This window comes from Coloeus monedula, assembly GCF_965178545.1.
Source record: "Coloeus monedula genome assembly, chromosome: 24".
Classification (NCBI taxonomy): domain Eukaryota; kingdom Metazoa; phylum Chordata; class Aves; order Passeriformes; family Corvidae; genus Coloeus; species Coloeus monedula.
In genome coordinates, this window is record NC_138804.1 from 1575989 (window position 1) to 1589182 (window position 13194).

At 57.2% G+C, this 13194-nt stretch overlaps 1 protein-coding gene across 9 annotated transcripts in view; it reads right to left on the reverse strand.

Annotated features, from left to right (window-relative positions):
* MACF1 (microtubule actin crosslinking factor 1) overlaps window positions 1-13194 on the reverse strand; it is a 131738-nt gene that overhangs the window by 27036 nt on the left and 91508 nt on the right. For all 9 annotated transcript variants that reach the window (XM_082296582.1, XM_082296577.1, XM_082296581.1 and 6 more), the window contains exons 58-65: window positions 5842-6003; window positions 5544-5714; window positions 4212-4378; window positions 3087-3246; window positions 2324-2650; window positions 1598-1682; window positions 445-686; window positions 139-345 (exon numbers count right to left, since the gene is read on the reverse strand). In XM_082296582.1, coding sequence (XP_082152708.1) covers window positions 139-345; window positions 445-686; window positions 1598-1682; window positions 2324-2650; window positions 3087-3246; window positions 4212-4378; window positions 5544-5714; window positions 5842-6003 — 1521 coding nt within the window. The remainder of the gene's footprint in view (window positions 1-138; window positions 346-444; window positions 687-1597; window positions 1683-2323; window positions 2651-3086; window positions 3247-4211; window positions 4379-5543; window positions 5715-5841; window positions 6004-13194) is intronic.

Sequence of the window (13194 nt, forward strand, 5' to 3'; positions counted from 1 at the left end):
ATTCCTTGGCATTCCCGATGGGATTTGGCCTTCCTGGCTGGCTGGCTGAGCTCGCCATCCCTCCCACTGCCATGGCCCTGTGTGACGAGCAGTGCCCCGCCGCTCCCCAAGAAAACCCTGCAGGGGTTGTTCAATCACCTGCTGAGACCTCTGGATAGCAGCATCGATTTCTTCCACCCTCTGCTTGATGGTGTCACTGACCACCTTGTAGCGCTCGTTGGTGTCCGACACCAGCTTGTCCAGTCCCTCGCGGGCTCTCCAGGGCACCAGCTCCAGCAGAGCCCGGCTCACCTCGTTCACCGTGTCCAGGACGAGCCTGTGCTCCATCACCTCCTTCTTCAGCTCCTGGGGACGGCACCCATGGATGTGTGTCCTCCCCAGCTCCTCCCCAAAGCAGAGAACAAACCACCCTCACGCCCCCATCCCGTGGTGCTGCTCTCCCACCTTTTGCCGCTGCTGGAATTGGGGAATCTGCTCGCCGGCGGGGGATTGTGCCCCGCTGGAGGCCAGCTCGTCCTCCACCTTGCTCATCCATCCAGTGAGCTCCTCGTGGGTGGACTGGAATTTGGTGGCCAGCTGCCGGGCCTGCTCCAGCGTGCGCAGGGCCTTGGAGCTGGCGGCGGTGATGTCGGAGTAGCGGGTCTTGATTCCGTCCAGCTTCTCCTGGATCAGCAGCACCTCCTCCCCTGCGGGACAGCAGCAAGGGGAAAATTGTCCCAGGGCCCCTCTCCCAGGGCTACATGGCAGGGGGGTCTCAGAAAATGATGCTGGGCTCTGGAGGCTTCAGGAGCCACCCCAGGAGGCTTCAGGAGCCACTTCTCTGTCCACCTTTTAACCAGCGAATTCCAGCCTCACTTTGCTTTGTATTAATGCAACTTCAGCCTGGTTTTACTCAGAGCTGACATTTTCCACCAATGCAACACCCACCTTGTCCCTGGGATGGGATGGGATTGCGAGTGTGCTGCAAAGCCCCAAAGCCACCCCAACTCAGTTCTCAGCAACAAGCCCCAGCTCTAAGAAAAAAGGGTCAGTTCACCCCTTGCTGCTCTTTCCAAGAGGACACGGAGCTGCCTGCCAAATCCTTTGTAATCACTCTTCCTGCTCCACAGCTCCCACAAGGACACGGGGCTGTACAGCTGCTCCAAGCACACCACATCTGAAGGAAGCGCAGCGCCCCGACCTCTCTTCCCACTCATAAACATAAACTCACACCCACGTGGCAACAGCCACAACTGCTCAGTCTGGGAAAGCAATATTAGGAGAGAGCTGGGGGTATTTTTAACCTCTTTTCCGTGTGATTTTGCAGCTGGCTGCAGTGAGAAAAGCCTCCCTCAGCACTGAGCATCCCCACGGCAGCAGTGGGAATCACCCGCTGTGAGGCTGGGATTTGGGACCAAGCAAATCCTGAGCTGGAGTGCTCCAGAGTGAAGTCTGGATGCAAACCAGCTACTTTGGGAGTCTCCAAAAGGAAATGAAGAGCTGAGGGAGAAAAGCCTCCACCCAACAGAGCATGGACATCCCAAGGAAGAGCATGCTGAGGATGGATTCCCAGACCTCCCACATCTCCCAGAGAGTGCCAGGATCTCCTCTGCGTTACCTGTGGTTTGCTTCAGGAGAGCTTGTCCATTTCTGATGGCTTGGTCCACGTTCTTCTTCCTGTTCACAATTTCCTCATTCAAAGCCTGAAGGAAAAGGCAAATTTGGGTTATCCTGCTGTGGGCAGGTCCCTGTGTCCTGCCAGCCAGAGATGCTCTGGAGAGCATGAGCTTCCCTGCTGAGCACAGGAAGGGTGCACAACCCATCTGAAAACTGTCCAGTCATCCTGCTATGGGAATTTTTGGGATTTTTGGGACCCAAAGGCTGAAATTTTAGAGCAAACCCAACCCAACCCATTGGACCTGTGTCACCAAAGGACTTGGATTAGACAGAAAAGAGCCTGCCCAGCCCCAGGGAGCGGAAGCAGAGGCTTCCTTGGTGGCCAGCCCAGCTCCAAAAACCCACCAGGCTTTTCCAGCTCTCAGTTTTGGAAACAGCATCCAGCTTTTCAAAGGCACAGGGTGGCCAAGCTGGCTCAGACACTGCTCACAAAGCAAACGAACCATTTGAAGTTTCCCCGTCTTGAGAAACCCATTTTTTGGGAGTGGGGGGGGGCCCAACAGTTGTTTATAACACACAAAATCCCTTTACACTCCTCTCCAAGCCTCAGAGAGACCCAGCAGCAGAACAAGCTTCGCAAAACTAAAGCCAGGCCAGAAACATAAACAGAACCAGACAAATGCAACAAAACCAACAACACAAACACGGAAATAAAAACAGAAAATACCAGCTGGTCGGCATGCTGCTTCTGCAGGACGTCCCGTTTGTAATCCTTTATGGACACTGAGCCCAGCTTGTCCTCCACCTCAGCCAGCCAGTTGAGCACTTCCACCTCCTCCTCCCCAAAAAGCCTGGCGTTGGCCAGAGCCTGGTCCAGCAGTGCTGCCTTGCGGCCGCACCGCTCCCGGACCTCGCCGTAGCGGCTCTGCAGAGCCTCTAATTTCTCAGCCAGCAGCCTCTGCTCGGCGGCACAGCTCAGGGAGGACAGCGACTGCCCGACCCCCAGCGCCCGAGACACGTCGGCAGCATGGCTCTGTATCTCTTCCTCAAGAGCCTGAATGGCGGGGAGGGTAAAATGGACAACAGGAAGGGGGGAAAAGAAACAAAAAATACAACAAAAAATGAGTGAAGAATGGGGAAAATAAAAGAAACGCAACGTAAAAAGGGGGGAAACACGACAATGAACGCAACTGAAAGAATGGAGGAGACACAAAAGCCGCCCCTGAACGGGCAAACTGAGCCAAAATTAAAAAGAAACACATGGATGGGAATGTTTTTTCTATCCAAGTGTGCTGGGAGGTGCAAGGACATCAGTTTAATGTTTACCCACGCCAGTGGGTCAGGGCTTGCAGCCTTCTCTGTACATAAAACAGTCTGGATAACTCCTCCAATCCTTGTTTGTGCCAAAACCCCTCCGGCTGGGGTGGAAACCACCACTGGAGCGGGACCTGACTCCAACCACCTCCATCCTGTTCCTGCACAGGCCCTACCTTGTGGCGGCTGATCTGCTGCTGGATTTTGGCAGTCTGGGTGCCAATGGGCTCGGAGTTGGCCAGTTTCTTCTCCGTCACCGACAGCCAGTCGGACACGGGCTCCGTGGTCTCGTGGAACTGCTTTGCCAGCACCAAGATATCCTCCAGCTGCTTCTGCCTATAAAAAGTAATCATAAAATTAGAAGGAATTAAGTGTCCAAGGCCAGGTTGGATGGGGCCTGGAGCAACCTGACTGGAAGGTGTCCCTGCTCACAGCCAGGGGTGGGAACAAGATGGTTTTTAAGGTCCCTTCCAAACAAAACCAGTCTGTGATTCTTTGAGTCAACGAAAACACCAAGGAGCAGCTCCCAGCTGGAGCCAGGCATGGGAAGCAGCTTCAGGTATTTGGAAGAGGGGAACCAAAGCAGCCCTGCCCAGAGCAAGGTGAGGCACCATTGTCAGGCAAGCTACAAAGGCAAAGACAAAAATCAATGTGGAGGAACTGCAAAATGAGCTTTTCCTGCAGCTGTGCCTTTAGGATCCAGTTTATCTCCCTGGGAAGGTGGCAGAAAGGCTCCCCTGTAGTGCAGCTTTTTGATGGAAGGGACCTTAAAGACCATTTAGTTCCAACTCCCTTTTCTTCCATCCCTATCTTGGATGATCCCTCAGCTTGTGGCCAGGCTCTCGGTCTTTCAGAGCTTCTGGTTAAAGGCAGTCCTGGATGGACAGTCCTGGCTGGACCCTGGATGGACAGTCCAGCTTGTTGGCAATGATTAGAAACACTGACAGGGCCAAATCTGGCCTTCAGAAGTGACTTCATAACCTCGAACATCGGCTTAGGTAGAAATAAGTAACTCACAAACAAGATTCTGGCAGCAGAAAGGTGTCAACAGGATGCTGCTAAACGTTAAAGCTTACAGGAATAAAAATAACATCCCTCCCCTGCAGGGAAATTATTTAATCTCAGCTCTTCCCTGCCATTGTAAACCACTGCTATCAGCCTTTGATTCCTCGTGTTTTCCAGCTGTTTCCATGTTTCCAGGATGTACCTGCACCGAAAGCTCCGCCAGCTTCCCGAATGTTGTCACCCCTGGCTCCGGGGCACCGTGACTTGCGGCATGAGCCACTCCCAGTCCCTCTCACCTGGCAGCTGCCCTGCCCAGCAGCCCTTCCCAGCGCCGTGCCAGGCTCTCCAGCTGCCCCACGATCTTGTCCCGATCCGCGGGCTCGGCCGACTGCGCGATCCTGTCGCCCTCCGCCTGGATCATCTCCACCGTGGCTTTGCGATCGTCCAGGAGGCGCTGGAGCAGCTTTGGGGAGACAAAGGAAAGGGGAAGGTTACCAGATTGGGGCAGCAGAACCAAATCCAGCCCTTGGAGAGGTCAGATCTCTAATTGTGGCTCAGAACCAGCGCCAGCACTGGGCTGAGACCAGGCCCAGCCCGGGGGGACGGCTCTGCCTTCTAAACCAGTTCAAAAAATTAGAGAGTTGTATTATATTGTTGTATTATATTACATTATAATAGTCACATGCTTCGATTTGGGCAGCCCTGAAGCGGTCAGGCAGCTGGGCAGGGTGACCATTGTAGGTCTCTTCCAACTGAACTTTCATTTTATCTATTCTACTCCTATTCTATTCTATTCTATTCTATTCTATTCTATTCTATTCTATTCTATTCTATTCTATTCTATTCTATCCTATCCTATCCTATTCCATTCCATTCCATTCCACTCCACTCCCTTTTCCTTTTTCTTTTCCCCTTTCCTTTCCCTTTTTTCTTCCCCTATTCTATTCCCTTTTTCCTCTCCTCTTTCCTTTTCCCTTTCCCCTTTTCCTTCCTTTGCCCTTCCCCCTTCCCTCTTTTACACCACTCAAGACCCAAACCACTCCTGTGCTTGAAGAGTTTCCCGAGTCTCCCCCGCCAACCCCCTCCAACTTATCAAGCTTTTAACTTCCACTTGAAACACATTTCCTCTTCCAACCTCAACCCAAGCCTGGGTAAGAATTCATTTCTGAAATATTTCCCCATGACCACACTCGGCCTTCCCCCCGCCCGCTCCGCAGGGCAGGCGCCGACCCCGGGCTGTTATCTCAGCAAACACCGGCACACCTCGGGCCCGCTCTCACACTTTGTAACATTCCCTTTGTCCAAACACCCAAACCAGGCCCTGCACCACCAGCAGCTCACTCCTGACACAGCAGAATCACTGGCACAAAGCAAAACTCAGGGTTGGAAAAACACGGCCGACCAGCAAAACCAGCGGCCGACTTCAAGGGGCAGCGGGGACAATGAAGGGACTTAGGTGATTTAGGCCATGGAGATCATTGAGTGTGGGCAAAGCGTTCATCACACTGGGATGAGAGGAACTGAGATCCACCAGGAAAGAAGCGTGGACATCCCAGCTGGCCCCCCAAAATGTTATCTGGCTGTCCTGAGGTCCCCCTCCCACCCTCCCTCCCTCCCACCGAGCTCACCTTCTGCTCTTGGATCTGGGCTTTCACCACCTTGTACTCGGCAGAGGGAGGTTTCTGGTTGGAGATGAGCTCCTCGGTGTCTGCCAGCCAGCTCAGCAGCGGCTCCAGGGCATCCTGGAACTTCCCACAGTGCAGCAGGGCCTCCTGCAGCTGAGCCACTCGCTGGGCCACCTGAACCCCAAAAACAACCCCACTGCAGCGTCAGGCACCGGCACTGGAGCCTCAGCTCCCTGCCCGTGACCCCCTCCTTCGCCCAGATGCCAGAGGAACCAGGGACAGCCCCTGCCCATGCTCCCACCTTCTTGTTGAGGGTGTTCCAGCGGGTGTTGATTTCTTCCATGTCGTGCTCCAGCCCTTGCACGTCACAGTTTTTCCCGGCGCTTTGGATGAGTCCCTGACCAACTCCATTGACTTGCTGCAGTTTTAGCTGGAGGGGATCCACTTGCTCCTTCTGGAATTGCTGGGGATGGAAAGGGTGGGAGAGAAAAGGTGATTGACAAGCTGTGAGCTGCTCTTCCAGCCCCTCAGTCATTCCATGGATACAAGAGGCTTTCCTCTGCAGGGAAGATGCAGTAGCCACTCGCACTGGTTTTATTGGAATTGTGCAAGTTTGTCTAAACTCCTCCCTCGCCTTGACCCAGTGACACAGATGTCACAGGAATCTGCCGGTGTGGAGCACAACTCAGGGTCTATCCACACCCACCTCTGCTTTTAAGCAGCCAAATCCCATTTTTCCAAGCACTGGAGTGAGGTAAAGAGAGAAAACTGAGGAAGAAATGAGAGCATCAGCTCTGACTCGCCATCAGATTGGGGAACAACGCTCCTGGGGAAAAACCCCAAGCAATTCTCACAGTGAAGCTATTGAGAACGGAGACCTGACATCATATGAGTTTTGTTAACCACGAAATTACAGGCAGCGAGGAGCTCGCTGTATTTCGAAAGACAAAGGCAATAGGCAATTAATGTGCGAGTCGTTTACCACGGATTTGGCACGGTCCTGCCTGGGAATCCTGTGGGGAAAAGCTTTCTAAACCAAAAAAGATTTGATAGCGAAGGGGGAGGAGAGCGAATGAAGCTCCCCATTGTCAGGAGAGGCAGCAGGGAGAATCCTGTTTCTCCGGAGGAGATAAATGCTCTTTATCAGAGCTGGGGATCTGCTGGAACCACGCGCTGCCCTCCCTCTCTGCTCCTTCCCCACCAGCCCCAAGGGACAAGCCTGCCCTGTCCCCACAGCAAGTGCCCCAAAAGCCCCCAAAACAGGGAGCAGATTCCTTCCTGGCTTACTCTGCTCCCCTGGCCCATGAGCCCATGCAGAGCACAGGTCACCCCACACCCAGAGCTGGGCAGGAGCGGAGCCCTTGGCCCTTTTGGAACATTTTCCAGTTGGGAAGCAGAGGGGATGGCAGCCAGCCACCTGCTCCCTGTGCCTGAGAATGCACGGACACAGCCTGCACTGAAAAATTCCCACTCGGATGCAAGATCTCCCCCAGCAGAGCAGTGGTTCGGGGAGGACACGGCTCTCTGCGCCCAGCAATCGCTTTGCTCTGGAGGAGCACGAGGCAAAACCCCCCCGAAACCACCAAAATCCCCCAAAACACACAGGCACAGCTCCCAGCCCGAGCAAGAGGCGCTGCTCTGACTTTCCCTGCCTCATTTCCAAAGGGAAAAAAAGCTACTTCTTCCCAGCAGAGCTCAGCAGCCGGAGGGCAGGGAGGTCCCTCCAGGACAGGAGTGAAGGGTGAGCTGGCAGACACTGTCCAGAGCCGTTTGCTCAGGGAGAATTCTGCCACGGTTATAAGGAATAAACGGTGCCTTGGAATCGCCGATTCCCGGGCTGCTCTCCTGTTCCTGTTTATATATGGAGCTGCTGGCTAGAAGAGCCAAACCCACAAAAGGATCAGGCTGATAAGCCTGGCACGCCGGGCTGGTCCGAGCTCTCCATGGACTGCAAAACAAACTCCAAAGGAGCCAGGCAGGGAGGGAGCCCTGTGGGAAAGGCCAGCTGATCCAACCAGGGGTACCTGCAACACAGGTATCAGCCAGCCCGAGAGCCCGATGCTCCCTGAGGATCCTGACAAAAATAATCCCAGCAACAGCCTGGGGGGGAGCGTGTCCAACACCCTTGTTTTCCTTTGCTCATGAAAGGTTCCAGCGATTTAGCTCATTAACCTCACCGTGACTCAGCTTGGAAACAAATATTTAACGACTACCCTCGAAGCCGTGGAGCGAGGTGTCCTGCCCTGGGGAAGAGCTGGACAGACAGGCAGGCAGGACATCTGCTCCACCACACCTCTGCCTCCTCCTCACTCCCAGGAAGGCTTCCCAAAGCATCCCAAAGCTTTCTGCTTCCCTCATCTCCCTTAACCCCATCGCTGCCGGATGCGGAGCTCCGGGAAGGACCAGCGACTCCAGGAACGCTTGGAGCAAAGGGGAAGGTTTGTGGGGTGAAAAATCAAAGGTGCTGAACCTAAAATAAGGAGCCCACCACTGAATTTCAGGGAACAGACAGCTATGGCAAGAACCCAATGGCTTTTCCCTCACCCAGGTCCCCTCTGGGTGTCCCAGCCTGTGCTCACATGGACCCCCCATGTGAAACCACCTCTCCAAGCCCCTCCACGTGCGTTTCTCAACGGGGTGGTACAGCCCAAAGGATGAGTAATCGCCACCAAATCGGGATTTTTGGTGCTGACTAACTTCTGATGTCTCCTTAGTGATATTTCTCCTAATCCAGATGGCAGGAAATCAGCGCTCGGCTGTGGGAACTCCAGCACCGAGGTCTCTCCAGGCAAGAGCCACGAGAAACACAAATCCCTGAACACCAGAGAGAATCTGAGCCCCTTCCCAGGCACCTTCTGAGCCTCAGCACCTCAATGCTCACAGAAAAAGCTGCAGACAGCGATGACTGCACGGGACAGGAATTGCTTGTGCTTAATTCATTTTACAGGTTTCTCTTTCCTGACATACTTTCTGCTTCAAAGATGGGAACTCCCCGCCAGGAGCCAGCGAGAAGGTTTTTCTGAAGCCTGTGATTTCCATCTGAGTGACCATAATGTACTTTAATAAGCCAAAAAAGTGTAAGTCAACATTTCAGGTCATCGAGCAGCCAGAGTCTTTTGCCTCCCTTACTTACACAACCCCACAATTCCCCCTCTCCCAGCCCAAAAACTTTTTGCCTGCCAAATCCAAGCCGATCTCGGGAGGGAGAAGGCTGTTTGGAAGCCCAGATCGTGCGTTACTGAGTGGGCTCCCACCTCCCACCCAGCCCTGGAGTGCAAAATAAAGCGAATTCTGCGCCTGAAGCCCCGGCTGCGGGAGCCCGAGCAACAAATACCTCGTTATCTGGAACGAATCCATCTGGGAGAGCAGGGGGCCCTTCTGCCATGAGAGCGGCGCCGAGGGGTCCCTCCGCGCCCGGTGTCCCCTCTCCCTCGCCGGGGCACAGGGACAGGGCACCCCCACAGCTGTGGGGACGGAGGCTGCCCCTCAACACAGCCCTGGGGAGGGTTTGTGCCCTGGCTGCTGTGGCAGAGCGCGTCCCCCGCAGCTCTGGGGTGGCGGGACCCTCTGGGAAGGGTGGCAAGGCACCAGGGGGACCCTCCCAAGGTGCCGCCCCTGCTGCAGGTGCACTCGCAACGGGGTCATCCTCCAAAGCCAGCGCTTCCTCGGGCAGGTGCTCCAGGATGGGCGGCACAACCATGATGGCAAAGTCATCTGTATCCCCCAAGGCCACCACCAATGGCATGGGGTCACCACCGAGGTCCCCGGCACCCGAGACGAGTGGCTCGGCTGCTGGTGGTGGCACAGTGGCAACAGGCACGTCAGCAAAGGGTGGTGGGGCTTCCAGAAGCTCCTCCACCATCAAGGGCATGGCAGTGGTGGTTTCTCCTGGAGGTTCCTCAGCATCCATGATGGGATCCCCGGCAGCTGGTGGTGTCCCCTGAGCCTGGGGCTCCGGGACAGCCACACCTCCTGGTGAAAGTGGGTGGGTTGGAGCAGAAAGCTCCCCAAAATCCCATGGAATGGCAGGCCCTGCGATGGACAATGTGTCAGGAAGCTCTTCAGGGGCAGCTGGGCTGGCAGGACATGGGACCTCCCAGCCAGGGGCAAACAGCAAGTCCACATCTCCTGGCCGCAGGGTGGCTGCTGATGTCCCCCCACATGTGACAGCCACCTCCACAGGGCACCCCTCTTGGTGGGCAGTCCCTTCCAGAGCCAGGCCCTGGCCCAGGGAAATCACTTCCCATGGGAGGTCCTCAACAGGCACCGGGAATGTTGTCGGAGCCTCGGAGCCTGGCTCTGATGCAGAGCCGGCGTGGAAAGGCAGCAGAGAACCACAGCAAACATCCCCACTCTCTGCTGGATGAGTCCAGCCCTCAGCTCCACTCCCTGATCCCAAATCTGTGGCTTCATCCTCAGAAACCAGTTCTGGGACATCCCAGCTGGCAACCTCAGTCCTTCCAGGCAGAAGGTGATGGGTCCTGAATGGATCCACGCCCTCAACGCCAGCCTGGCCGTGCAGTGGGAGGGACCCCAGCTCCTCCATCGCTGTGGCCGGAGCTGGGGGCTGGCAGGGGGACACTCGGCCAGGACAGGTCACCTCGGGAAGCAAGTCTTGGTTATCTTCACCCCACCCCTCCGGAGCGCTGGGGTAACCATCTCCCCCCAGCCCAGCAGCTGGATGTGCCCCTGTGCCAGGACAGGGCATCCCACCAGCCACAAACTCCGGGTCCACGAGTGGGTCAGGATCAACCTCCCCCACCAGCGCTGGGGAGCACTCCAGGAGGGACCCCAGCCCTGCCATGGCAACGGGGCTGGGGGAGGCCCCTCCGTCCGAGTCCGTCGGGGTGACAGCCAAGGTGTCCCTTTCTGAGAAGGGCTCTGTCAAGGGCTCCAGCGTGCTCAGCACCTGCGAGCTGCAGGTGACATCGAAGTCCTCCAGATCTGACACAACAGCAGAGTCCGAGGCGCTGATGTCCAAGGGGGCCCTGTGCTGACCCCCTTCAACCACCAACCCGGCCAGTTTGGCCGAATCTGGGTCCAGCCCCTCCGAGTCCATCGGGGACATCTGAACCTCCAGGCAGCCGGGGACAGCCCCATCACCCCCGTCCTCGTTCAGGCACTGCTCTTCCAGCTCCAGGAACATCTGCACCGAGTCCGTGTCGGACAGCTCGGGGCCTGTGGGGCTGGCTGAGCGCTCCAAAACCGGAGCAAAGTCCTCCACCTCACATTGCACCGCCGCATCCTCCGTGCAGCACGTGCTGCCAGCACCCCCCGGGGATGTGCAGGGCCGGGAGGTCTCCGGGCTGGGGGCAGAGCCATCCTCTGGAGCAGCGGATTGTTCCTTTTCTTCAGAAATATCTGCCAAGCAACAGCTCCTCTTCTCCTCTGCCACCAGAACAGCCTTTCCTCTCTCTGACAGCGTCGCCTCCTCCCACTCCTCCATCATCACCCAGCGCTCGTCCTCCTCAAATCTCAGCTCAGACTCCGTTTTCTCCCTGAGATTGGAGGTGATGAGAATATCCAGTCCCGTATCCAGCAGCTCCTCACTAAGGCACGGAGAGAGGTTGACGTTCTCCACTGTAGAGTCCGACTCGGAGGCCTCCAGGGTCTCCTGGTGCCCATCGCTGAAGCTTCCCCTGATGAAATTCTTCCTGGCTCGTGGCCAGGTGGCACTGGGGAGCCGGCGGGCCCTGGCCAGGTCCCTGACACGGCTGTCCCCGGCGTTCAGCAGGGCCTGGCGCTCGTCCCGGGGACCACCGTAGCCATCAGCACCGAACTGCTTGGCTGCCAGAGCCTCTGCCGTGCCAGATGACTTGGAGACGTGCTCCAAGGTGAGAGACTCGGACATGGGCTCGCCGTGGTCGGGCTGGCCTGGCTGCTCGGCAAGCATGGCACTGGAATCCCGCTTATCCCGCAGGGAAGGGTTGGAGGCACCCGCCTCCGACACCTCGCTCAGCGAAGCCCCCATCCTTTCCGCAAACTCGGTGAAGTTGGGTGGCATGAAGGACTTCCACGAGCGCCGGTTGACGTTCTCCTTCTTCTCGGGGTTCGGTCGCCTCTTTGGCGGAGCCGGCGCCGGCTTGGAGACATCGCTGCTGAGCTTCAGCTGGTCGAAGATGACTCGCTCATCCAGCTTCTTGGGTTCCGGCGGCCTGGACTCGAAGACGTTGGCAGCTCCTAGAGTCCCGTTGCTGGATATGGTGCTGCCATCCCCCTTGCCGAGGGTGCTCTTGGAGAGCTGGTTGAGCTTCGATCCCTGATCGATTTGCTCGTTAATCCTCATCGTGTCGTATATCGATCTCTGGGGCACGTAGCAATCCTCTATATAGCCATCCTCATCCTCGCCCTTCCCCAGGCAAGTGCGGTTCTGCCGTAAACAGTCTGGCCGGCTCAGTGGTTTGCCCATACTCTCGTCCTTATGGATGACGGAACCACCCCGGCAACCTTTGGCCTACCACGGCAGGAAGCATCACATGGCCAGCAGGTCCCAAACCTGCCGGGGCGGCCTCTGATCCCAAAGTGACACTACGGGGATGGGAGGGGGGACCGGCAGCACCACGCCGGCTCAGCAGCCCGACCAGCGGTCCCGAGCTGTGAAACAACCCATCTCATCCCCCGGGCCCCCCTAAAAAACCCCATCCATCAGCGGATCATCCAAAATCCAACAGCTTCGGTAAAATATTCCAAGTGGTTCGCGACAGAGACGGCGGAAGAGTTTGAAGCTCTTAAATTATCCCGTCCGTCCTTCTTTACTAACAAAGGCACTGCTTGTCCCAGCCGCTGCCGGCTGGCAGTGGCGAGCGGCTCCGCGCGTTTTCTGCCCAGCTCCGAGCGCCGTGGAAGTCCAGCTGGTCCGAATTAGCCTCTCCCCCTGACTCTCGTGTTTTCATTTGAACTGAGCTTGTCAGCGGATATTCATACAACTTTAAACACAGGAAGTTCTTCATTCAGGGCAAACTCGGAGGTTTCCTGTCTCAAAAACATGATGGCATTGTTGCTGCCGTCACCTCGCCCGGTGCCACCGGGAGTGGCGGAACCCCCAAAATCCAGCTGGTGGGTGTGCGGTGGTGGCGGCACGGCCGCCGAGTCCGGCAGTGGAGGAAGGCTGCTGGGTCTTCGCTTTTTTTTTTTCGCTTTCTCCCCAGGAAAAAAAAAAAAAAGGCTATAAAACGCATCCAAAAATGGCAAAGGGACGGAGCGGGATGGAATCCCCTGAGTTGCCTCCGGGAGCCGACGGGGGGGACGGGGAGCAGCCGCGGCTGGAGGCGGCTGTTGCCGCTGCTGCTGCTTCTTCTTCTTCCTCCTCCTCCTCCTGCTGCTGCTGCTGCTGCGGCTGCCGGCCCCGCTCGCACTAACTTTCGCGGCGGCCGGTGTCGGGCTGCGGCGGCTCCGCGCCACCGGGCGGCCCGGCCATGGCGGGGCGGGGGGCGGCGGGGCAGGCGCGGGGCCGGTACCGGCGGCGATGCGGGGCGGACCGGGGCTGGGGACGGGGTGGGTCACACACACACACACCTCGGGGCCGCCCTCCCGTTCCCCTTCCCCGCCGCTCTCGCCCCTTTTGTGCGCGGCTCAGCGGCCGGGCCGGGGGCGGGGGGCTCCGCGCCGCCCCCGCGGGCAGCCCCCGGCCGGCGCGGCGGGATGCATGGCCGCT